This window comes from Siniperca chuatsi, linkage group LG17, assembly GCF_020085105.1.
Source record: "Siniperca chuatsi isolate FFG_IHB_CAS linkage group LG17, ASM2008510v1, whole genome shotgun sequence".
In the NCBI taxonomy this organism is placed as follows: Eukaryota; Metazoa; Chordata; class Actinopteri; order Centrarchiformes; family Sinipercidae; genus Siniperca; species Siniperca chuatsi.
In genome coordinates, this window is record NC_058058.1 from 13,807,170 (window position 1) to 13,834,292 (window position 27,123).

A 27,123-nucleotide genomic window follows, 5' to 3' on the forward strand; every position below is an offset into this window, starting at 1 on the left:
GTCCTTGAGGGGTTTATCTGTCTCTGCCTGACCTGAGTTATTTACCCTTACATAAGAGGCAGCAGGTAGGGGGTTGGAGGACAGAGGGAGAGTACAGAAGAAATCCTTGGAAAGAAGGCTATGGGAGCCTGAGCAGTGACACACAGAAGTACTGAAGATGAGCACAGCAAAACTCAGTTCATACAAACAGACAGACACACAAACACTTGCATAAGTATGAAGGTGACAGAAGCACAAATGCAAAGAAGTGTGTACATGCAAAAACAAACTCCCAGGAATTGACATTATAAACTCTGTAACAAACTCCCTCTCTGTCTGAGCCTGTAAATACTGTCTGTTCAGCCATGGACCTAATTAGAGCAACTCTGGCTGTCTGACCACACTATATCTTCTTTCTCGATCCTCTCTTTCTCCATTTCCCAGAGGAGTGGGAGGAGAGGAGAGAAAAAGCGATAACCCACCTGCTGAGTTACATCACACGGGGATGGAAAATGCAATTTCTAAACCATCTGTGACCAGAATTTGAGACAAAAACACAGATTATATCTGCTTCTTTTGTGACTAGAAAATAGATTTTGGGTTTCGATAGATGTCTGTATGACAATGCATGGTGGTCTTTGTTAATCTGTGTGTGTGTGTGTGTGTGTGTGCGCATGCATTTGAGAGTGTATTTTTGTATGTTTTTGTGTGCAATAAAATCTAAGACAGTCTGTCACATTTGGGGGGGTATTTGAAATCATCTGACAGACTAAATTCAGAGTCATCCCTCTCACTCTTACTTCACCACTGAAGTAACTGGGGAACACCCGTAACCCTCTGAGTAAAATGATATACCAGTCACTATTGTCCCTTTAATTACAATCATTATGCTCCTTGTGGATCTGTCCACGTATTTATTCTACTACTTTTCAAACAGACATTTTCACTTTTCACAGGCCTGCCGTACCTAGTTACTGAAGTTGCTAAGCTATGATTGGAGAACAAGCTGTTCCAAGGAGGGGTTTAGAGAACGGTCAGTTCCAATAGCTGTAGTGTTTACTCTTATAGGTTAAGATCAAATCATTAATTTGTTGTGTACAGATAGATGAGCCTTATCTGTCTTCAGACTGCATGCAACTATCTCCCTCTACATGTCTGGTAGATGATACTTGATTAAAAATGTGGTGCCAGTATTATTAAAACAATAAGTAAAAATTGCTATTATGTAGTAAATGTGCCAACAAATATATTGCACATATATATGTAAAAGAGCTGTGGGGCTGAAAATCCCACTATATTAAAAGTGTTCTGCACTGAAACCTCAAACAATATGTTACATCTGAACAGTATTGTATGTGACAAGGTCCTAGTTTTTTCAGTTTCCACTGTCATTCATTTTTAAAAAAGAATGAAACGCCCTGTCCTCCAGATAGCAGAGGCTAGAGATTCTCCATTCCTGCAGTCTGTGATCTCTGTGCAACCTCCGTACCACCAATTAGACTTCCAGATAGTGTGGAGGCCTGTCTTAGTCTCCTACGTCTTTTTATTATTCTTTTTCATTATCTGTAATGTGCTTTTTGGTTTGGCTCAATCTTTTTAATTCCTCCTCTTGACAAATATTCTCTTTCTATTATTCTCAAGTCACTCTCATCCTCTGTCTCTTCACCCACTCTCATTCATCCTCCACCTGTTATCTTTGCCTTCTCTATTTTATCCCTCTCTGCTGCACTACTCTCTTCTTCCTCTGCTGTCTTTTCTTCATCATCCTCTTTCCCTGTTCATTGTTCATCTCCTCATTTTTGTGCCTTCTTTTATTTCTTTCTCCTTTCTTCCACCCAACCATCTCCCCTCTCCTCTGTCTCTCCCCCTCTTTCAGTCTTTTATTGCTCCTCTTCCTCCCTTTGTCTCCTCTCTTTCTTTCTCCTTCTGTGGCACTCTGTCTAACAAGCTGAATCCCTAAAGCATCTTTGCTGTGAGACTGCTCCTCCTAATCTAAATGAACAAGAATTATCTTAGTGTAAAGAATGGCAGTAGTACAGTTGAGTAAATAATATGAGTGTTGAGAGTTGAGACAACATGCTCACAGTTTTCCAGCAACACCTGTTAAGCCAGGTGGACACTGCTGGCGACAGAGTGGAAGGAAAAGAGGCAGGGGGGGGAGAGAGAGAGAGAGAGAGAGAGAGAGAGAGAGAGAGAGAGAGAGAGAGAGAGAGAGAGAGAGAGAGAGAGAGAGAGAGAGAGAGAGAGAGAGAGGAGGTAGGAAAGGACAATATACAAGGTAGAAGTAAAGTGAGAGATAATGTGTCATCCATCCCAAAACACAAAACAATCCTGCAGTGGGTAATACAAATAAAAATGGATGGATGGATGGATAGATGGACAATTAGCATCAACACCATAGTAACCCATGTCACTTCATGGAAAAACATTGTAGTCTTGTGTACTTGTGTGTGAGTTCAACTTGTGTGTGCATATTTGTGGCCATGTGCATGAAAAAAAGACTCGACACATGCATCAGTTATGCAAGAGTGGGAGCATGCTATACAAAGACTAGATTTTTACATTGAACTAAAATATTGAGACTTAAGCCGACAGATAATTACTTTTTCATGTCACTCACAACAAAAAGAAACAAAAAAAGGGAGTCAGTCAAGGTTAAAATGGGATTATTATGTCTTATGAAAATCAAGTGGAGCTCTGCCCTTGACTTTACCCTTTGACAGCACAGATTCTTTCATCTCTTGAACAAAATCTATCTTTAAAGACAATAATACCATCACTCCCACTCTTAAAGGAGCATGACCTCCTTGACAATGAATAGACAAATTAAGACACATCTGCTTGGGTATACAGGGTCTGTGTTTACATGCGGTGTGATTAATGTTTGAATACGCTAATTAGCAAGCTAACTGCATTTTGGTTAAGAGAGTTTGAGGTGCACAGAGAAATGTATGAAGGCATACAAGTATTCTCTCTCTCTCTCTCTCTCTCTCACACACACACACATACATTGGATAAAAAGTCAACACAGGATTCAAACATTTTCACTTGGCAGCAATCGTGTCACTTACAGTAAGTGTTTAAACTTTTCAGCACAAAAAAATATTTGGTTGAACATAAAAAAAACCCAAAAAACTTAAGCACCTTCTGTGCTGCCGCCTGTTAAATGTCACATCTCAGAAACATTTCCTATTACTCCATTACTTGCCAGTTTCTTATCAGAATGAGTAGACTGATTGCTAATTACCATTTTAAAATGTCAAATACAATTCTCTTGACATATATCAGCCTGCAATCATAAACATATATGCTGTATGTTGATATTGTTGTAATGGGCCCTTTTAAAAATCCATTAAATACTGTTGTCTGAATAGAACTGAATATTTATAGAGATTTTGATGCAGTGAGCAGAACTGCAAGACCAATAAACCTTCAAGAGAAAGCACATTTAGATTTCTCCAAGATCCTCTCAGCAATATTTTTTTCCGCTTTATCCCTGATAACTTTACTTCTTCGAGAAAAAAAGGGTTTCTTCTGGCAGCAGTAAAAGTTGAGTTTGCCTGTGGCTTTAACCATCAGAGACAGTGCTGGAGCCAGTTACTGTACCATATTTCAATAGTCCAGACCCCACTCATTAAAGCAGCACAAAAGACTAATCACATCTGCAGCGCTTTGATTTACATGCAATTAAAGTTTCATGTGAACCAAGATAAACCAGACAGGAGGAGAAGAGAAGGATGAGAGAGGAGGAGGAGGAGGAGAGGGGAGAGGAGGAGTGCTATGGGGATACAGAGGAGAGGAGATTAAGGAACAGTTGAGACACCAGCAGAGAAGAGAGCAGATGTGTACAGCAACCAGGTGCAAAAAGAAGGAAAGGTGGGGACAGGGAAAGGCGGAGGAGAGGAAAGGTGAGACAAGCCATCATTTGGCAGGAGAAGTGATGACATAGCACATCCATCTCAGTGGCAGGTGCCTGCTGTTGCTCCTTTACAGAGGACACAAACTAACAGGGAGAGAGAGCTCTGCACCAGCATTACACTGTGATAATACCACACTGAGTTGGGCTGCTGGAACAGAGATTTAAAAAATGCTACCGATTGTTTATCTAAAAATATTACTGCCTTACAAATGAAGGGCTTTAAAACACATGTCCATAAATAGTCCATAACTGCTCTATTTTTGTATATTTTGTATAAATTTATTTTAGATCAGCAAAATAAGTAAGCCTTTTATTTGATGTTTTAATGACTTTATATCATAAATTATTCTAACTAATCTGGCATTGTTTGGGTATGTTCCTTTGATATTTACACCTTTGATATTTAACGACTATTCACAACTCATGAAATGGAAATATGATTAAATAATTTCTTTCTGCATATGTTCAATCTTCAACTCATCTAATCTCCATTTTTCCTTCCTTTCCTTCCTTCCGTTTAGCCGAAACTATTGACTTATTTCCACAGATGCCGCATTTGGTTATGTAAGATTACACTTTATTAATCAGTGATTGTAGCCTGCGGCCAATTGATGTTTCCATTTGAAGGCACTGTTCTATAATGAGGTGATGTGATGGATGTGTCTTGACAAGGAACAAAGTGGTCAAGTACAAAGCAAAGCAGCCAAGAACTAGAGCTAAACATGTGAGAGTGAAATGGGAGTTAAACAATAAGCTAGCATATTACCCAGCCAAATAATTGAACACACAATGATGTCATTTTTTTTTAAAAGCCCACAGTCATAAACACACAATAGGTGTCTAGTGTGGGTGGGTGTGTCAGTGTGTGATCATTAACACATCACCCAGATACACAAAGGTTTCCAGGCAAGTTATATGCAAGGATGGGCAGTAAATAACATCCAGAAAATAACAGGTGGGAGAAGGGGAATGAAAGCAAAGAGGGGGATGGTGCAATAATAATGAAAGCAATAAAAGGAGACCCATTTTCCCAGGTGTGTTTTGTGCCTCAGTCAAGGCGGTCAATGTGTGTGTGTGTGTGTGTGTGTGTGTGTGTGTGTGTGTGTGTGTGTGTGTGTGTGTGAGTGAGAGAGAGAGAGATTTTCTGAGTGTATGTTCCCACTGAGCTCCCAGATGAGTCAAAATGAGTCACATCATTTTATCAATCACACAATTACAGTACAGTAATCCTTTGGTTGTGTGCGTGTTGCTTGAGGTCAGAATGAAGTCAAACATTAAAACCCACACACTTTCACCCACAGAAAAAGTGTTACACTTCACACTATAACATTATGGCCACATTCTTTTATCATAATCCCTGCACTGTCCTGCAAAGTTACTGCTACAGATACAGTACAAACATACAGTAGACACACACACACACACTTAACAAAAGGCAACAAGTACAGTATTTCACTCTTACTCATTCATTAATTTAGTTTAACAGACACATAGAAACTGAAAAACTAAATCCTGGTTATGGTTAAAACAAACAGACTGTCTTTCCACTGTAAAAATACTCCTCAGTTTGACAGTAGTGAATCAGGAAGTCATCTGGTCTTCCTCTTCCCAAAAAGATACAGCTGGCTTGGTTGTCAATCGATGCACAGCACCCTTCCAACAGATCAATACCAGGAGGCGCTCCAGGGAATATGTAAACACTCTTGTGCATATTCTCACACACTCCCACATTACACACCTCCCCGAGCTTTCTTTCCATCATGTAAACATGCACAAATATGCACACACAAGCATGCATTATCTCCCTTTACTTTTACTACTGTACATATCATCTTCTCTTATACATACTGTACAGTGTTACACAATCAAACTCTTGGCATCTTCACTCCTACTAATCTTTCTGCTGTACAAACACACAGACACACCTACAACAGACTTCACATTCCTACTGCCTAGTGCATTATTTATTTCATTTGTAATGTCTACATTAATAATAATAAAAAAATATATATTTTGTGTTTTATGTTACATTGCCTTGAACTACATGTCCTTCTTCTGTCTTGGCCAGGTCTCCATTCAAAATAAAGACCCTCTGTTTGAATGGACAAAAAGAAGATTGGTTTCAAACAAAACCTATGCCACACAGACATTTGACACACTGAAACACACACAGATCACCACTCCCAATTACAAAAGAAGAAAAAAAGTCACTTACGAGAGTTCCTTTGGCTCCCGTCTGTTCCACCAGGCGAGGTGGACATCCCAGCAGGATGCTTTTTGCCCTCAAAAGATAACCAAATGAGAGGGAGGGGGAGGCAGACAGCACGACGATAGTATACCAAAAACTCCACTGATCACAACACCTGCCCACCACGCATCCTCACGCTGTCTCTCACTCTACACACATGCTCCTCCATACAAAAAGATGCTCCAGAAATGCTCACACAAACATTCTCATGCAAATAAACTCACACACTCGAATTTTTAAGCGTTCTCAAGAACCCGACACCCATGTGCATGTATGGATCGGCGCTTCACCAGTGTCTAGCTCCGGTGTGGAGACTGCTGAGGCTGACAGTGGAGGGGGAGAGAGAGAGAGAGAGAGAGAGAGAGAGAGACACGAGTGGAGCATACCACTGGCTGCTGCTGAGCGAGGGAGGAGGGGGACCGGAGGAGAGAAGAGAGGATAAAGAGAGGGTGTGTGCATTAGGAGGAAGGGAAAAAAGGAGCACAGATGATTATGAGTTTGTGCGTGTGTGTGTGTGTGTGGCTGTGCATGTTTCTATAAACCCATGAACACATTTGCCTCTGACCTTTGAACACACGCTAATGCCTCTTAACCCACTCTGCATACTTTATACACCTTCTTTGTTTATATGACTCAGTGGCTGGAGGAACAAGCTATTTTCATAAATAGGGATGAGTACCTAATAATGTGGATTCAGAGTAAAGATGTCAAGGCAACAAAACAATCATTTTCAAAAGGTTAGGTTTCTCTTTTCTGCTTTTATAATGCACACACACAAATCAAATCACACCATCAAAAGTGAAACACACTTGCGCCCACACCCACTCGGTCTGCCTCCACTGCCTGGGGGGGGGGGCATAATAATCCTCCTCATTAGCAAGAGCTGTGAAGAGCATCACAGTTCCACCTTGCTCTGTCTCCTTCTCTCATGTCCTTCACTAACTCCTCCCCTCTCTTTTTTCCTCTGAGATGCCCTGTCTTTTCCAAAGCATGTTAAGTGCAATTGATGGGAACCACTAAAGACACATTTCTTGCAAGCATGGCATCTGCAACCATGCTAGTGCCAGTGAAGTGTGGCTGTTTGCTGTATCAATTTTGTAAATGTTAAAAGTCAGTTCAGTGGAGAAATAGCAACTGAAAATAGGCCTAAAAAATGCACATCTACAATCAAACAACGTATGACTTAAGAGTCAAAAAGGGTTGTGAGTCATTTTGAAGAGAAATTAAACCCTCAAGCTTAAGCACACACAAACAAACACACACACACCAACACTGAGTCCACATAATGTCAACCCTAGCCTTCATCTTTATGACACATCATAGCCCTCAGTGCCTGAGGGGCTATTGTGCAGGAAAAATAAGATACAAACACCAGCAGCCACAATCAATAGCATTTGGATACAGTTGCACAAGTCACACTGCAGGGAACTCAATGGAAATATCATAAGCTCCTTAATTAGCTATGGGTGTTATAACTGCGCCACAGAATGAGCTGTGGGAGGGGGGGAAAGTGCACCAGCAGGACTTTCGGATGGACTCCTGGAACATGACATCATTGCAGTAGAAGAAGACAAATTATTAAACAGATAATTGGAGCCCTCAGTTCACATTAAGAAAAATACTTAAAAAACATGAGTACAGCTAACAGTCAGAAATAACTGCACTAATCAATAATACTACCACATGTACCTGTTGCTTGGCAACTACTTTGTTTAGCTGCTGTTCAAGAAGTAATTATTTCATAAAAATATGAGTGTTCTTAAACATTGAGATTGCAATTGACTAATGATGCATTGGGCTAACAAGTATGAAAATATTAACCAGTGCGTAAGACAATCATTTTCCAGTCAGGAAGTGGGACTGTTGAGATGGCACCTTAAAGCACTTTTTCTAGTCTAACAAAAAGATTCATTAGATTCATCAAACATTTGTATTTCTCACACTAAAACACAGTACTAGGTGATAAATCCAAATGCAATAACTGCAATCACTGAGAGGAATTTATAAAATACATTTTCAGACTGCAGACTGAAGTGTGCTTACATTATAGCAATCATTTTAAGCTGCGTCTCACAATTATGAAGGGAGAGAGAAGCTAATTTCCCAGGAGAGTAACCTTTCATAGTTGCTTGCCAAGTGGTCTGAGATTGATAGTACCACCTTGCAGCATCTTCTACCATTTCTCACTGTTTAAAATGCAGCTAGGTGGAGGAAAGGGCCCTTGACAGTCACCTTCACATGCACCTGTTGGTGCTTCACTAAAATACTCAATAGAATGCAAAAATACCAACACCAATCAAAATAGTTTAGTTGCTGTGATACGTACAAACATTCCTCAACCATTCACATTTTTTACTTCCATCTGAAAGTCTAAGGAGGCTGTTTGCAACTAGACAACACACTTGGTGGTGTATAAATGTGTGGGTGTACAGAGAAGATTAACTTCACCGCATTGTAAACTTGAATATGTAACTTGAATAAGTGCTATGGAATGAACTACAAATGTGACTTATGTATCAGAATGTTAAATCACTATGCAACAGTGCTAATATTTATGTTTTCTGCACATCTGTTTGCACATTTTAAGCATACTGTAGAAGAGATGGTCCTTTCATTTCTTAATATTGGTTATAATGTTGGTGATCTAGACTGTAAAACTCATATTGTATTGTTACAATGCAGTTAAGGTAGAAATGTGTCAGCTAAATGCCTTAAATGTAAAATGCAATCTAATGTGGGCCACACAAAAATATTAAATAATAAGATTAAATCAGACCAAAAAAAAAAAAAAAAAAAAGACCAAGAAGTTGTACAAGAGTTGTCTACCATCTCTGATAGCAATGTTTTAGGCTTCAGTTGGAATTGCACCTCCATGGCTGAAGTACAGCAGAAACCACTATTGGCCAGTTTTCAGTGTTCATAGTAAACATTGTACAGGGTTGCTGAACAATAGTTATTTTCTTTAAAACCTCCCTCTTTTATTCAGAGAGTGACACAGTTGTTAAGCAGCATGGCAGATAATGAGATTTTCCAGCAGTCTGCTCACAACTCATACTCTCCATAGGGCCAGTATTCAAAGTAGGAACACAGTAGAAGATGCATACGCACACACACACCAAAATAGGAAGGCAATTAAACATTTTCTCTCTTTCTATCCTTTTCTATGCATCAATCTTTTATGTTAATAGACACAGTGAGAACTCATTACCGCTTTTTCATGTTTTCATTTCTTCCTGTGCAATCACAGCCTTTGTTAAACACGTTTTCCATCTGACACTTAACCAACCATTACTAAAACTTACAAACACACAGAGCCCTCAATTGACAAAACCTGCCAAGTGTACTGAGAGAACTGACGAGAACGAGAGCAACGACACAAAAACACAGTTGCCTTGGAAACTGACATTCTGCAATCCAGTTTTATGTAATCTGTGAGGAGAAATGCCAAATTCTCCAGGCCATCCATAAACTTTTCAACTCTTCTGTCCAAAAGCCTAACAAAAGTTGGGAGAGGAACAGTGCTGTTCTCTTTTGCCATATTGTTGATGTCACATAATTGCCTGGGGAGCTTGCCTAATCTACTCTCTCAATAGGAAACAAAAAACAACAATATTCATCTCTCCACATACTTTACCCAAGTAAGCATAGTGACTAAAACATGTGATTAATCTGTGCTTTTTTTGGGTTCCCTACTAATTTCCATTTTGAGCCTTAGGCTAATAAAATTTCTATCCCATCTCCATCCCTGCCCTTGGTACTGATCATGGGCCATATTCACAAAAGGATCTTATCTTACATTAGGAGTGCTCCTAAAGGTAAGATAAGTTCCTACCTAAGAATTTCCTCTTGAGACCTTTTCACAAAAGATAATCACTCCGAATCTAAGAGAAGGGGCGGGGTTGACCCCGTTGCTATGGATGACATCATGTCTTTGAATGAACTTACTTACAGTAGTATGTCTACAGTGATAGGTTGACAGGTGACCGGTCTGTGTCAGTAAATGTGAAATACAATATTAAATCAATACAAAAACAGATAGAGAGTTAGATACACTGCACAGAACTGTAATCTAAAGATGATCTAAACACAATCAGGCTAATGGGATGATGTAGTCCCTCATTTGTCCAGGAGTGTTCTATCGTAGAAAAGGTTTCAGTTGTAGTCATCTGGACACTGTTTTCAGAATCAAGACATTTCGGCTCCCATCAGGAAGTCATTCTCAATTGATCCGGGAACTGGGTCGAGTTCCCGGACCATTTTTCACAATTGAGAATGACTTCCGGATGGAAGGAGGAGGAATGCATCTGATATTTAATGCCAACAACTGCGGGTATCTTTTTACCATCTAAATGTACTGGAAGGTACAGCAAATAAACTGCTAAAATACTTTTAGTCTGCAACCAAACATTAATGTCACCTCTTGCTAATAGAATGCAGGGATGTTTATTGTTAAAGGATATGTAGATCATGTAAAAACAGCGAACATGTCATCCCCTTTAATTGTATGGAGTCACATTCTGGTACAAAATACGTCACTTTTTTTGCGCTTCCCCCTTTGGACCAATGACTGGATACTGTAATGAAATGCATACTTTCAGTTTCATTAGTTTTGTCAAAATTGTTTGTGAGATGGTGTACTATGAAATGTAGATAAGTGAATTAACAGTGTAGTGCATCCATTTGGCATGATCACTAATTTCTGAAAATGTGAGAATCAAGTTCACTCAGCTGTGTCTGATATTGCGTACACAGTGTTATGCCTGTGGAAATTGTGGAGTCTCTCAAGTTTCTAACTGAGGTTAAAAGAGATTGCAGGCGTAATCGACAAGTTAATTAAAACTATACTTCTCTTCTGGGGGTTAAAAACAGAGAGGATATCTTCCCCAGGACACAACAGGTTTAAGCCCCATTGTGTCTGGAGTTAGACACCTCAGGGACAAGTCTGTCCTCCTGTAGCTTCGAGCAGAAGGCCATAGGCATCAGGAAGCCCTCCGAGCACTAGGAGGCTTAACAGGACACCCCGAGGGGAAGCAAGAAACTAGATGCCTGGAAGGTTGGCAAGGACTGTGGGGAATGGATCCAGGGAAAGGTGGGTGGAATAAGGGACTGAAGACAGGGACTGGGGAGAGATAAGAGAAGAGATTGAAAAGTGAATGATAGAAGGTAAAGTCAAGGAGAAAACCTTGATAGACTCTTTAAAAAATGTTCAAATAAAACAAAGATGTGAGAATTTACATACACATTACCATTCGGATCACATTTGGGTTACAAAATATTGTGAGCACCAAAGTCATATTTAAAAACAGTGAAACAAGGTCATATTAGATTTAATCTTTTCAAATTTTAATAACTTTCCTGAGTTTGACTTTGTGGGTAATGAGTTAGAATTGGTGTTAATAGAACTATCAACACTTTCCTTTTGGAGTTCTGCCTTTTGTGATACAATATAAGCATTCTCTCCTCCTCTGAAAAGGTCTCTGTTCTTCACTTTTGCATCTATTTTCTTATCACACTGTTGTCCATATGCCTTGGGTTTGCACTGTGTCTTTTTGGCTTCTGTTTATATATAAAAACATACCTACACTTCTGGATGAGTTGAGTGTGAATTTTTGTCAATTTTCAGTTTATAATTTCCACCCCATGAGCCATTTGTCTTGTTGCATAATTATCTGTTGTAGGGTTACTGGAGCTGTCTCAACCACAAAACAGACAGAGTGGTATGTGACCAGTACATATAAATCTTAATGTCTGTGGGTATGCATACATGCCAGCATATGCATGTGTGTGCTTGACAGAAAGTTGATAAATAGGTGTAGGCAAAAGATGCTGTCTTCAGATGTCAACATTTTAGCTTTTATCATCATCATGATCGTCTGGCATCTCTCATGTCAACAACTCTCTCATCTTGGGGGGGATATGAGCTAGAGGCTAGAATGACACATTGTACAACACATGTAACTGTTTCTGCCAGTCACAGTTCTGTCAAACACAGGAGAGCGGCTAGCAGACTGCAAGCAAACAAGCAGAGGAAGTGGTATAGACAGAGACCCCCTGTGCCTGTTCACTTGCATTTGATGTAGATGGGAGAAAAAAAAAAAAAAAAATCAACTGACAGAAAGTGTACACATCCTCAAGACCCAAGCTAAACTCCACAGACATGTATTAACAGTGGCAAGCCATACAGGCATACGAATAAAAAAAATAAAATAAAAACTCTTCAAAACACGCAAACACACTGGTTTTTCTTAATCTTATGTAACCACACTGGCTGACTAAGAACACATTCTTATTTAGAGCAATGGCCTGCAGGAGCAAATGTTGGAAAAGAAATACATCACACACTGAACACACATCCACATATACACAAATGTTCAGACATAAACTGACTCACATACACACTTACTTTTCAAAGTTGTCACAGGCACAGTGAGCATGTCTGGATTCCACCCGTGGGGCCATCTGTTCTTGCATTGGCCAATTCAAGGAGACACAAACTCAGGAATCATTAAGGATGCAATATGGCTCCCATGTTAATCACCAGCCTTTGTCATTTCCATTGAAAATGAGCCACTGGGCAAAGGGGAAGTGGGGAGGGTTTGTTATTCACAATCTGTTCAAGAAAGCAACATTTTATAGGCCATTTTCAGTGGGATAGACCGTGAAGACTGAGTAGGCTTTTATGGGTTTTCAGGCATTCAGAAAAAATAAAAAAGATAATATTCATAAACAAAATCAGTAATCATTAACACTATACAACACTGTAATATTATTAGCCCCATTTCTACAGTGCCAGAATTTTTCTTGAAGTATCTGACATTTAATTTTGAACAGCTCAAATGCATTTCCCTTAGAGCAAAACAGTGTCAGCTGATGAAAATCCACATTATTGTGTGTTAAAGGATAAGGCTAACACTTATTTCTTTATCCGACACTCTTTAAGATGTGGAGACACATATTTACCATTTGCTTTGTCTGGGTGCTATAGTTGTGGCCCTTATTTTAAGCACCACTGGTTGCCTGAAATTTCTATTGATGGATTTGAGCTCATTCAAATATTAGCATTGTATGTCTGGAAAAGAAGCTAAAGCTTGACATGCACATAATCTATGTCATACTGTTTTCAGATTTGTTTGTTTAGTAATTGAATTCCTGCTTTGTATGGTAGATAGTGAAGAAGACTTGCATTCTGGTCTCTTACAAACATGATATGTGCAACTGTCTTCTTGGCCTCATGGTTTGCCAAGTGAACATGCCGGCATTAAAGTTTAAGAGTATTTCACATGTTAGTTGCTCCCACTCAACACCTCCCTACACAAGCCTGCTGCAAAACCACATCCTAAACTCAATCCTACGCATACAATTTCTTCCTCTCATGTTTTTAAAGTACAGTGACCTCCCATCTCTCTGTTCTGCTACCTACCACAACTGCTACAGGCAATGACTGACCTGTGCCACTACCCTTGTTATCACTTAGAATTTTCCCCATTTCATGCCACAGGGAGCCTTTTTGATAGACTACATTAGAGCATAAAAAGCCTTTTAGAACCGACTTGATATCCCCCCCCTTCATGTCGCATCCCTTTAAAAGTGGCCAAGGAGCTGCCATGGTTAATGCCTCCTCCCCTAGTAAAGTTCTTTTTTGGCAGGAATAATGTTAGCTGGCATAGTGCTGCCACAACTGGGCTAATAAGTATCTGGATGACCTTGACAGTATATGCAATTCAGGTGTGACTATACAAGTATCATAATCATGTGCAAGATTTTTTTTTCAAAAGAACCTATTGGAAATAAAAACACTAATTATTTTTTTTCCTTCCAAACAGAATCAACAGGAACCAACGATATATCATATTAACAAAATTGGCCTGTTAGCTAAACACAGAGCTGCAACTTAGCCCAGTGCCTTATCTGAAAGTGATTTAAGTAATGTAGATCACAACACAAAATGCTATCTTTAGTTTCCCCTGACTTAGTTTCAAGTATATTCAGATAGCAGTGAAAAATGTGACTCTAAAATGTGAGAGAATGACAATAGCTCATGTAAAATGCATGAGCTGCATTTTAGTCTTTGTCCTGACCGCTGATAAAACCTGAACAGGCAAATTAAATACTCAAACATCACAATCCAAACAATGTTGTGTGGTACCATAAAATGCGCTCTTTAAACACAGGGCCTAGGTCTCTTCAAGAAAGAACGAGAAAAGAAAAGAGAGATTTGGTAATTGCTCTCATTGCACAGCTCACTGCGCTTTGCGAAAATGAGCCCTTGAGGTCTACTGCAAATTTTAAGGTTTCAACTGAAAAACAGAATGTGAGGATTATCTCACTTAATTACTCCACTTGTTCTACCTGATGCTTCTGCGATGCCACCCAAACAATACTTTGACCTCCAGCACACATCTAACGGGAAACTGGTTTACTCAATCTGTGCCTCTCTCTTTTAATACATTGGTTTCTGACTTGCATAGCCACTGAACATGTTTAATTAGAAATTAATTTAATCAGTTCTGGATGACTTGTACTAAAAGTCCTGTATTAATGGCACTGAATTGGTAGGCAAGGTGTTGTATTTTGCTTTTCCTATCAGGTTCAATAATATCACACTGGACCCACACACAACAGAGAACAGGCTGTGTGCATCCAAGTGGAATGGAAAAGTCTCATGCTGGGGAGATGATGGCATAGGCCTATTCAGCTCAGAGATTTGAACAACTGCAGCCAGTGTTTTCTTTGTACCTGTGAACACTGTGAGGTCCTCTTAGAGAACACATATGGAAACAGAGTATAATAGCACAGTGTGAAAATAAACATGCAGAGACTTGATGATCCATCACAGTGACCATTATGTCCACTTTTATTATTGTCAGAGGTTACATAACCATTGTGCAGTAACTCAGTGCACAGTATTCAAATCAGATATCAGTTCTAGCTGCGTGACCGCAACAATAGGTTAACTTTGACAAAAATAAAAGTAGACAAGAATGTTCACTGTTCCCAATCAATTTCTATTTGCAAGCACATGTTATGTTCGTGCAAGTTGATTTTCAAGCCATAATGAAATAAACAGTAACCTCTAGCTGCATGAACAGTAAATTAAACAGTCAAACATCTGGTATACTTTGGAAAATGTCAGGTATGTCAAGCATACACAATTTTAATTTAATGAGCTAAACATGCAAAACATTATTGAATGTTTTGCATATTTTGCATGGAACTGAAATGGTGGTCTGAGATTCAACCTGCCTACGATCTATCACAGTGTATTATCACCATGGTCAAGCCAATCATATGCTAATCAGGTACTTAACAGTGATGCGGGAGGTGCAGCCAGAAAACAGTAGGCCTGATTACTGATTACTGGGCCATCATGGAAACAAAAGAAGGGCAGTTTCAGGTGAAACTAGACAGGTAAAACAGCAGAAACTCAGGAAGACTCCTTCCTGAGGGCAGGGCTTAAGTAATACAGATTATCTTAAATTTCTGAGTTCTCAGACCATTTTTCACAATTGAGAATGACTTCCGGATGGGAGCCGAAACATCTTGATTCTGTAAACAGTGTCCAGATGACTACGATTGAAACCTTTTCTACGATAAAACATAATTGAGTGAATCAACTTAGAGGTAGTAACAAACCCTGCATGATGCCTGGCTATCCTATGACACTGTTTGCCATATGATAGCCCCATCTAGTGTAAGAAAAATAAAATACTTCAACATTAATGAAGGGTAGGGTGCAACATCTCTGTATTGCCCTGCTTGGGCCTCAAGTATTGTAAAAAGATTCCATACACTATGATATCCATAGTATATATGATATTATCTGAAGTAAATTTTGAAATCTAAAATGTAGTATTTTATGCCAAAAGACTGTATCAATATAGGAAGAAATGTCACACTGATTGACACAAGATTAACAAATAAATTGAATATAAAAACTGTGTCCTTTATTTTAATGTTTTAGACAAATCAAAAATGCTACATGATTGCTAAATTTAAGTTTTCCACAAGCTCAACAATACCAGAACATTCAGCAGATGTGTTTGCTCTAAAATTAATAAAATCGTGAAAGAATTCTAACAATTTACCCTGAAATTGTTAAATGAGATTGTGATGAGAACAGAATATTGCTTGACAGAAGATGCCAACAGCAAGAGAGACAATTGTGGGAAGATGTGGCATGAATACAAAACAGAGCGAATGATTGGCTCTGCCTGCTGCTGTCTTGAAATGCAGCATTGTCATTCAGGCAAAATTGCCAGTAGCTCAGTCAAAAAGAGGATTAGATAATGACTTGCTTTCTGGCCTCAGAGCAACTTTACTGTGTTGTGGGTACACAGCTGTTCATCTTTTACCAATATTTTCATATTCATTAATTCTGTAGTCTAGATCTACCACTGAGACACGCAGTACACATATGTTTGCTCTTCCAGAAAGTATGTCTGGAACTACACTACACATATCTAAGATACCCTGATAAGATCCAGTGTTATGTAACATTACTTTTATCTGAAATGTAGCAGTAAGTTCATTTAAACTGGAGCACCTATCTTCTGTTTGATCTTCAAATTAATTTGAAGTTTTGAGGCACTGTACAATCCAATCAGGGATTTCAGCAGAATTGTCTATTACATCTTGTGTGGGCCCCAGCACCTCATATATATACACAGAGCTAGTAGGCCGGCCTCCTGATGTAAAGCAGTTTGAAGGTGTGGATGCAAGTGTGCGTTAACTCCTGAACTGGAACTACACGTTTCTTTTTCTGAATTCAGAAATGAGAGTGAGTTCCGCCTAGACAAACTCAAACCACAGGCTCTCCACTTGACAGAAGCACATGTCAAATGTATGACATTATTTATGTACATGGCAGTTGATGAGATACTCAGTAAAGCATCACATCTGGTGTCAATCTCATGTTGCTGGATAGACAAATTGCCCATGTCAAGAAGCTGCAAGCCTCCACCGGACACAATGACAGTTGTACTTAATTTCCTCAGGATGCTTTGGTAGTCGATCCAATTTGATCCAAGGACAGCCTAACGTCTAGTGTTTCATTGCTTTATGCTGATGAAATACGATGAGGTTCTATTTGTCTCTGTCCTGACATATCTGTATTTTTTTTTTTTTTTACCAATTTTTGTATTTAGACTGAATGGTTTTTATTTCACTTGTCACTTGTTAAAAGTAAGAAATAGCAAGCACTTTGAGACATAGGGTTGTAGTTAGACAGGTACGCACTGGCCTGAAAATGACTGGTGTAAATTCCAAAACCGTCTGGTTATATTTAACCCTTAAACTCCCTCAGCAGCAACCAACAGGAGAAAACTGGATACTTGAGGATTTGTGTAACTGTGAAGCTGAATGATATTGACAAAGAACAAATGATTAGGTAACCTGTCCAAAAAAGTACTTCCCCACCCATTTCACAAGGATAAATGAATGAACACATTTGGCAAAGGCAAAATACAAGCAGAAAAGGGGAACAGGGAAATGGGGGAAAAGCAGGATGTTGGAGGCATGGAAGCACATCCCCATATTCATGTCTTTGGCTTATTGAAGCATTACATCCACAGGCAGCATATTCCCCACTCACTCTGCCTATTGCTGTAGAAAGCTCATAGTAAAGCCAACTCTTTCCTATTACCATCCCCACAGACTGTGTGCAGAGAAGCTGCATAAAGATTCACTCAGTCAGATGGGATAAAGTCAGTGTTCAAAGCATGAGAGATTAGGATACGGAGTGTGTGTGTGTGTGTCTTTGTCTGTGCACACATCTGTGCATGCTCTCATATTAGGAGAAGAGAGAATGCGTTATTCAACAGACTCCAGCAGAGTGCGTGAGCAATATGACGAAGCAAAAAAGAAAACGGAGAAAAAAAAGTGGAGTGAGTGGGAAAAAATGTCCCTCTGGGCTCTCTGTGGGAGCAGACTCCATCTTTTCTTCAGCCAGAGAGGGTCTGTCACAGTGTATTCCACAGAGACTGCCCTGCCACAGTCTGAGTCAAAAGCCCTACATGTCTGTTCACACACACACGCACACATTTGCTAACAGGCACAGACGTTCTGAAAGAAACAAGGAAAGGTTAAAGGAAGAGGGAGTTGGGGATGCATAGCCACAGGTAGCATAACAATAATAATAACTTTATTTATATAGCACTTTTCAAAACAAAGTAACAAAGTACTTTGCAAATAATTTTAATAGTTACACTAAATACCATCAGATTAAGAAAAAGCCATATGATAAAAGTGAGTCTTAAGAAGAGATTTAAAGGAAGATACAGTTTTTGCCGTTCTGAGATCCTCAGGCAGGGAGTTCCACAGCTGAGGGGCTCGGACTGCAAAAGCCCGGTAACCTTTAGTGATAAGTCGAGCAAAATCTTAAAATCTATTCTAAAACTCACAGGTAACCAGTGAAGGGCAGCAAGGATCAATGTAATGTAGTCGCTTCTCTTAGTACGTGTTAAAAGCCTGGCAGCAGCGTTTTGTATCAGCTGCGATCTTTGGATATTTCACCTGCTGATACCAGAATAAAATGCGTAGCAATAGTCAAGTCTGGAAGAGTTAAAAGCATGTATGACCTTTTTGACGAAAGTAATGACCTGATATTGATTAGCTGTCTCAGTTGTGCAAAACAGGACTGTACCACTTTAGTCACCTGAGCATCAACGGACAATTCTGAATCAAAAATAACCCATAGGTTGCGTGCCTCTTTTCGAATATTAATTATTATTTTATAATAACAATAATAATAATAATAATAGTAATAAGGCACCCAGACTAGAGGAGAGATTATTAATGCTGCTAGTACTGGGGCCACAGGGGGTATTATAATTACCTCTGATTTGGAGTTATTCAATTGCAGAACATTTTTGGACATCCAGTTTTGAATCTTGGTAAGGCAGGACATAATACAGGATGCATCTGTGGTACCAAGGACATACAATTGGTTGTCATCTGCGTAGCAATGGAAGTCAATGTCATGACTACACATGATTTGACCCAGGGGTAGCATGTATATGGTAAACAGGAGGGGACACAAAATAGAGGAGCACGAGAGGAGGAGGCATCTCCAAGCACTACAGAGAAGGACCTGTTCAACAGATAGATTAACCAATCCAGAGCCACATTACTGATACCAACATAGTTCTCCAGATAGCTGATTAAGATATCATGGTCCACTGTGTCAAAGGCTGAGCTGAGGTCAAGCAGAATTAAAATGGAGTACAAGCCAGTGTCAGCTGCAAGCAGTAGTTCATTGGTGACCTTGACCACAGCAAACTCAGTGCTGTGACAGGGAAGGAAACCAGATTGAAATTTTTCAAAGATTAGATTGTTATTCATAAAAGAAATCAGTTGAGTGGAGACAATTTTTTCTAAAATCTTTGATAAAAATGGCAGCTTGGAGGTGGGTCTAAAATTACTTAAAACAGAGGGATCTAGAGAGGGCCTCTTTAAAAGGGGGTAAACAGTGGCATGTTTAAAATTGGAGGGGAAATGCCAGTAGACAGAGAGCAGTTAATAATGGCTAAAATATCTGGACCAACTGTCTGAAATACAGTTTTTAAAAACCAAGTGGGAATACAGTCTAAAGGGCAGGTGGATGATTGAAGTGCAACAGTGTGTTCCAGGGTTGACAGAGAGATTTCATTGAAGTGGGTTAATGTAGAAGGTGGGCAGGAGTCAACATCATGCTCTCTGAGATCAGTGTTAAAATGCTGCCGAATCTCCACTATTTTATTATAAAAGTAATTAAGAAAATCCTCACAACTCTCTGGAGTGGATTCAACTGGCTGGCTAGGCAGAGGACCAATGACCAAGGATTCTGGAATTGTGACCCTGTCTAGTGATCAGGTCTGAACAAAATAGGTGTTCCTTGCTTCTTTGATTTTATACTGATAAGTGGACATTAGGTTTTTTAGAGAAGCAAGGGAGGCACTGTGTTTATCCTTTTTCCACTTTAAGTCTGACTGGAGCTTCAGAATCTAGAATCTTTGTGCAAGAGCTGTTAAAAACACTGACAAGCTCCTCTAACGGAGAGGCCATGTTGTTCACTGGTTTTAAAAGGTGTATTTGAGGCAGTAAAAGCTTGACAGAAGCGAGGAACAGAGAGTGAGTTTAGGGGGAATCAGTGTGGTGGGTTTGGGGTTAGGAGAAAGGAGTAGAACCTGGAAGAGCACTGCATTGTGATCAGAGATAGCAAAATCAATGAAGTTCACATCATCCACACAGAAACCATGGGAGAGCACAAGGTCAAACGTGTGCCCTTTGTCATGGCTGGGCTGCTGTAGTCAAATTAAAAGAATCTAAAAGTTTGATAAAATCGGAAATAAATGAGGAGGAAGAAGGGCAACAAACACGGATATTAAAATCACCAAGAATAAGAACGCTGTCATATTGTATAAAGGTCAGAAGGAGGTAAATTTAGGGGGTCGGTAGATTACAACACATAAAATGGGCAGTTTGTTCTTTAAAATGAAAGTCAGACTCAAAGCGAGACTGGGGAACATTTCTGTGTATTACTGCAAAGCCACCCCCTCGGCCTGTCAGCCCATCTACACTGTAATGTACACATCAGGAAAGGCGATAAAACAGTGTCTAAGAGGTTATGGTAATACTTCTATCTGTGTGCAATGTTTTTTTTATCTGATCCTATTTAAATATTTTTTTAATTTACCATTTTTGCCATTAGAGATATTCCCTCTAATTATACCTAATGGGATTTTGACACTCATGCATCTCCAGCAGTGGAAAAGAGTTCATTCAATACATGATTCATCCATCATTCTTGAGAGATATATTCTCATCTTACAATTTAATTTGCACAATGCAATATCAGTAATGGACATAATGACAGAAAGTTGACTACTTGAGTATATTCTCATCTTCTAATTTTGTTTAATATTCTTTCGTGTCAAGCTTGATTCCTGTCTTCACTTCTTAAGTAAGCTATTAGTTTCTTTTTTAAAACTAAGTAAATGATATTTATACTGGATTTATGTCTGAACTCAAAAGATGATTAAGGGAGGTGCATTAAAAGCTAACAGGTCATACTGAGAATAGAGATGATATTGGATCACTGGATTTAAATAGATCAATGTCTCCATCTAGTGGTTTGACGTTGTAGTAGCAGGGGTTTGTTGTCAGGTTTCAGCCGCAAAGGTGTAACAACTTCAATAAATTTAGCAAAATGATTTATTTGAAAAAGGCTATGGTGTTTATTTTGTCTACTATGGAATACTTTACCTTGTCTTATAAATCTTATCTACAGTCGTAGAACTGTCAACACAAAGGATACAAATAAAAAGCTGTGTGTGTCTTACGTATTCTGCAACAATTTGGACACATTTATTTTTAAAAAGGCACAATACAAATGTAAAAACAAAAGAAAAAAATTCAGGATCCCATAACTCCCTGATCTATATTGAGGTATTTTAATAGAGAGAGAACAAACAACTAGAAGACAGAAGGAAAGACAGAAGAAAGTACAGAAAATGTACTGTAGGCAGCGGCTCCACCTACTGTAGCTTGGAGCGTCTGATGTAGCTCTATTGTGAGAAGAGCTGTGAACTTTTAGCACACTTGTACTTGCACACACACACACTTGTGTTGCCCTTTGTCCTGTAGTAATTTGCTGGCTCCTAGACAGGAGTCATATCTAGTGGCAAATTTTCAGTAAAAAAAGGTTTCATACTCATACCACCAATTATTCTATCACAGACTTGTAGAAATCACAGGAATAGATATGAACTACAAACTTATTACATTTTTTGTAAAGTTTGATCTGTAACTGCACAAAACTATTCAGATTCATCAAAGGTTGGCTTAAAGATGCCTTGTAGAGTTTTTGATGATTAGTGGTGCTATGGAGCTTTGTTTTTATTAGTGCGTTCCTGTTTGTGTGCATGCACGAGTGCAACATGATACACAGTCCTGCCAAAGGAATCACACTATTCCACTGATCTACATGTGGCTGTAAAGCACCAAGAAGTGTAGCAAAGCTCCAGCGCAGACTGCTAGCAAGTAAACATGGACATAAACAATGCAAGTATCAAAAAAATTAAATATAATTTTCTTCGCAAATGTTTTATGAGGAAGGAAATACATTCAACACATTTGTTAGGCCTCATGAATATACACAACGTGTTTTGGTAAACACTGAATGCAAACATACTGCAACATACTCTGAGCATTCTTTAAATACAATTTCATAAGAAGAATTCAAGCTATTTCTCTCTAAGGGAACAACAGTACCAGCAGAGGGTGACTCTTTTCCTCTCCATGGGCCAAATTTTCAGGCACATCCTGCTCAAGAAATACTCCCAGGTCCTGCCACTCCCCCTCAACACATGCAGAGCTTCAACAATGTTGTTGCCCTGAACAAAGCATTTCATACAGCACTTTGGCTGTGTACTGCCCGACAAGCTCTACCAATCAAATACTTTGAATACTGCTCATGGTCTGCAGGATGGGGATATTTGATGAAATAATTTGTTGTGCTTAACAAGGTATTATCTGTAAATATCACTGAAATTAATTGGTGTAATTTTTGTCGAGAGTAAATTTTCAAGTGTGGTGATCTGCAATGTTTTAAATCCACAAAAATACTCTTCTCACTACATGAAATACATATTCAGGTATGAGCTGATTTTTAAAGACAGTGTTCCCTCTGTTTAACTGTTTCGCCCTGGCTAAAAATAGAGTTCATTCTGAATTCCTCATTTATAGAATTAAACATTTACCACTGGCATGTTGGTTTAGTCATGAATAAGACATGAAACATGAAACAAGGACATGATTGCTCCAATGAGCTGGCAGATAACCTAGCTAAATAAAGCATAACACATCTACAGTACATCTGAAATGTATACTACTGCTTGTCTGTTTCACTGACCTAGAAATATCCTCCTGACTCACTGAACTCAGATCCAAAGTGAAGCTTACTCCATATCTGTCGGAAAGCGCTTGTGTTTGGTGTTCGTTCTGGGGAAAGTGGGGCAGGTTTACCTACTCAGCTACAATTACTCACATTTCGAAAATTAAACTTTTCCACAGTACTAGTGAGGATACTTGTGGAGTGGCCCAGTAGATGCGACAGCTGCCTTATGTACTCAGCAAAAGGTGGCGGGAAAGATTTTGGAATACTGTTGCTTCTAGAGAAAGATGTTGATGGCAGTAGTTCAGTTTAGCTTAACATTTTCACATGAAGGTGACAACATCTGAACTGCTGCCTCTGTTCTGCTGTCAGAACTCCCTACTCTATGCACAATGTGTAAACACTGAAGGTGAGGTGTTGTTTTTTCACCTGAATGCACTGAATACGTTTAAAAAAGATTATTTATCAGGTTGAAATTATTCATCACGAAAAGGAGCAACCTAAATTCCAGTTGTGGCTACAAATTCAGTGACGTGTTGATATAAAACATTGCCTGTTAATGAATTTTTGGTAAGTTCTGCATCTAAAAAACTGCTTCACCAAACAGAATTTTAATTGACTTTCCTAGTTATACATCACATGCATGAATTAAATATCATGGCTCTACAAGTCAGCTATAATAATTTCCCAAGGCAGCACTGCTTGGTGAATACAGTTGACTCATAGCAAGAAGGAAAATGGTTTGATTCCTAGTGGACTGGAAGACTTTAAAAAAATGTTACGTATCAATGTAAGTATGAGCAGGCATTCACACTGCAAGTTATTTGATTTGATTGGTTCATTCCAGTCTGACAAAGTGTGAAAGGTTTCAAATCGCGTGACAAAGGTTTGGTGTGGATACAAAGACTAGAACAGCTGGTTGCTTTGCTATTGCCAGTCATGACATGTTTTAACAAGTTAGGTGGTAAGTGCTAATTATGCTCAATTATCTGAAATTAAACAAGAAAACAATTATAGACTCACTTTCACTTACCACTAATTTGATGGATGCAACTATTCTGGGAGCACCATTGTTGAGATGCTAATTTATGTATTCTTTTATGTAAAAGTTGAGAGAAAACTAGAAAGCTTTGCAAATCTGTGATCGTTGTCACACTGAATTTGCCCTTGCCGTGTGGAAACACTCATTAATTGAAATCTCATTACTATTGAAAGCTGGACATGTTCAAATTTAATTGGCAAGTGACTGTTAATGTTTCTATTGCAATTTTTTAGCCAATGTCCACAGTTGCCGTCCTCTATATGGTGTACTAAATATTTAACTGGAAAAAATGGACTTCTGGTGACTTGAAGTTATTTATAGTGTGAATGCACAATGAGTTGTGTTTCTGGGTTAGCTCTGTGATAGACTAACCTATCAAGAATGTGTCCTGCATTGGGCACAAATGCAGGAAAAAGGATAGACTGAGGGCTCCATTGACTCAGGGAACATGCTTTCCCTGGGAAACATGTTTTTCCATCTTTTTATAGAATGTGGTGAAGTTTTAGATATACATATGAATAGTTAATTATCTTAGATATTGCACAACTTAGCACCTTAGCAGATTGATAAAAGAAATTGCAGTTATATATACTGTACAGCACTCTGGTTAGCTAGTGCACGCCAACTAGTTTCTTCATTACACACTATGTTATATTTAATATTCCATGATCTACTTATTCATCAATTTTCTATACCTACTTATTCCTAATCAGGATCACGGGGACTATCCCAGCATGCACTGGGGAATGGCAAATAAACCCACGTCACCTGTTCATTGCGGGGTTCGTAGAAGTAAGCTAAGTCTAAACATTTTCAATTATACAGCTGTCAGTCTGAAAATCTAGCAGTGTTCACTATCTATTGCATTATATTTCTTTCCATTCATTCTTTAATTGCCAGTGAATTACCGTGGCCTTTCCACTGTAATTTGTAGCTGTGATATGCCAAACAATAGTGGCCCGTAGGGGAGATGTGCTTTGGGACTTTTAACACAATGTGAAAAGATTGATATGTGGCCTTATGCTTTGTTGAAGTCCACATTGCATATCACATACCCCTATGGGCAGCAGTGTTGGCAGCTGTCATAGTCACCAGGAGGTGTGCCAATTTGGACCTGAGCCAACACAACTCGTCAGACAGGCATAGCACAGTTACTGTCCCCCCTTGCAAACACAAGGTGGCCAAGCTTTTATATGTTGCAATACATATATGGAATAAAGACTCACTTGCCTCAGACTTGATAATAGCTGTTTAATGGGTAAATCATTTCTCTATCCAGTAGCATAATTTATTTTGCTTTGAGTGCATAATCGGAATATCAGGCTTTTCCCCTCCTTTGTGAGAGCTGGTAATACTGCAACTCACCTGGACTTTACGGGCAATTTTGATTCTTTATTGTTCAAAACATTCTCCATAAGGAAGAAACAGATAGTGGAGCTCATTCTGTGGGCACACAGATTAAATATTTTGTTAATTAAAACTGTTGTCAACTTACACTTCATGAAGATTGTCAGCAGTACCTACAATTATAGTAAATTATCACTATACTTCCATTATAAACAAATGTAACACTGAAGCAGTCATGCTCCTTGGACATTTTCATTCACATTAAAAAAAAAAAAAAAACAGAAACAGACTGTGTGAGATCCAGAATCCTGTTTTCTGTTGATTTCCATATATTATATTAATAATACAGCATTCCTCTTGCCACTAATTTACACAACAAAACCTCATCTGTGCTTGCTTCAATGCACTTTATACTTTCAGATTCCTCAGGAAACAAAGTATGCATTCAAAGACAAGTGATAACAAGCAGAGTCACTGTGTTTCTATATGCCATTAATGTCAAAGCTGACAACACCCACTGTAACAAAATACAGGGTCGAAGGATGCCGCAGCAAAACGGGATATTCACTGTAAAAGCCAGAGACAAAATCCTACTGATCTCTATAAGAGCTTTGTCATACCAGCATTTATAACTGTACAATTTTGGACAGAAATTAATTCATTTCAATGGATTTGCTTGTTGAGGCAAGTCAATTTTGCAAAGACACGTAAATGAATTTGCTGTGCCACTTTTTATTTTTGTCATGCCCTCACATTATAACAATTTTACTGTTCTGTCTTGCAGTGCTTACAATCAAAATATGATTATTGTTGTTTTGACCAACATATATCCACCAAAAGCACAGTGACTAATCAGCCAGTTGATATGGTTTCCTGGTTTAAAAAACATAAAACAAAGGCATGTAAGCATAACAAAATTACATTAATGCTTATTAGTCATAGATTTTTTTTAAATGTCTTACAGGAGTGTGGAGTACATATACTACCTCTATCACCCATTTCTAACTCCTGCTCTATTTCTCCCTGATGCTCATCCAGTCATGAATATTTCTACCCCCCCCCCCGTCCTAAGGCAAGGTGACGTAGAAAGCACTGAATGAGCTTTAATGTGTATCCAGACAGTTTGTCAGCTTTGAACTATACTTATCCATCCTTTCCATGCCCATCAGCCAGCCTTAGAGAACTCTTATCCTAAATTGATTCTGCACACCCAAGATCTATGGGGAAGAGTGCAGACAACAAAGCAAGGACTGACAGCAGACTTGAGAAGTACTTAGAGGAAAGTACATGTGAAAAGAGGCAAGAGAGGGGTGATAGATAAATGGGTGAGATATGATCAGTGATGTCTTCTTTGGCTGCAGTGGAGAGGTTCATATCATAGATTTTCCCATGTGTCTTTGCACCTTACCCAGTGTTATGGCAGTGCTCATGCAGGTGTGTGCCTGTCTCCTGATCCTGCTGCGAAAAAAGAAAGTGAAGATTCTGCTTTGGTTTGAGACCTGTGACTTAAAGGTCTCAGGCATAATCATGACATCAACTAACTTGACAGGGTCCTTGGGCGATACACTGACCTGTTACCTGCTCACACACTGAACTAACAGTCAGCTAAAAGGCTAAAAGTGTAAATGTGAACTTCGAAAGTTTCTTTATTTTAGTCACAGATTCATATCAGATTATTTATGGACAAATGTTACACTTCTGTTTTCGACTCTTTTGGC

General features: G+C 38.9%; 1 protein-coding gene across 3 annotated transcripts in view; it reads right to left on the bottom strand.

Annotated features, from left to right (window-relative positions):
• The window catches only part of dtnbp1b (dystrobrevin binding protein 1b), a 69,441-nt gene that overhangs the window by 25,606 nt on the left and 16,712 nt on the right, over positions 1 to 27,123 (bottom strand). Inside the window, exon 1 of one of the 3 annotated variants that reach the window (XM_044170702.1) lies at positions 12,550 to 12,595. The exons of 1 other annotated variant lie outside the window; for it this stretch is intronic. In XM_044170702.1, coding sequence (XP_044026637.1) covers positions 12,550 to 12,580 — 31 coding nt within the window. In that variant the 5' untranslated portion in view covers positions 12,581 to 12,595. Of the gene's footprint in view, positions 1 to 6,113; positions 6,475 to 12,549; positions 12,596 to 27,123 lie in introns of those variants that run through there. One more of the 3 variants, XM_044170699.1, reaches the window with a different exon arrangement.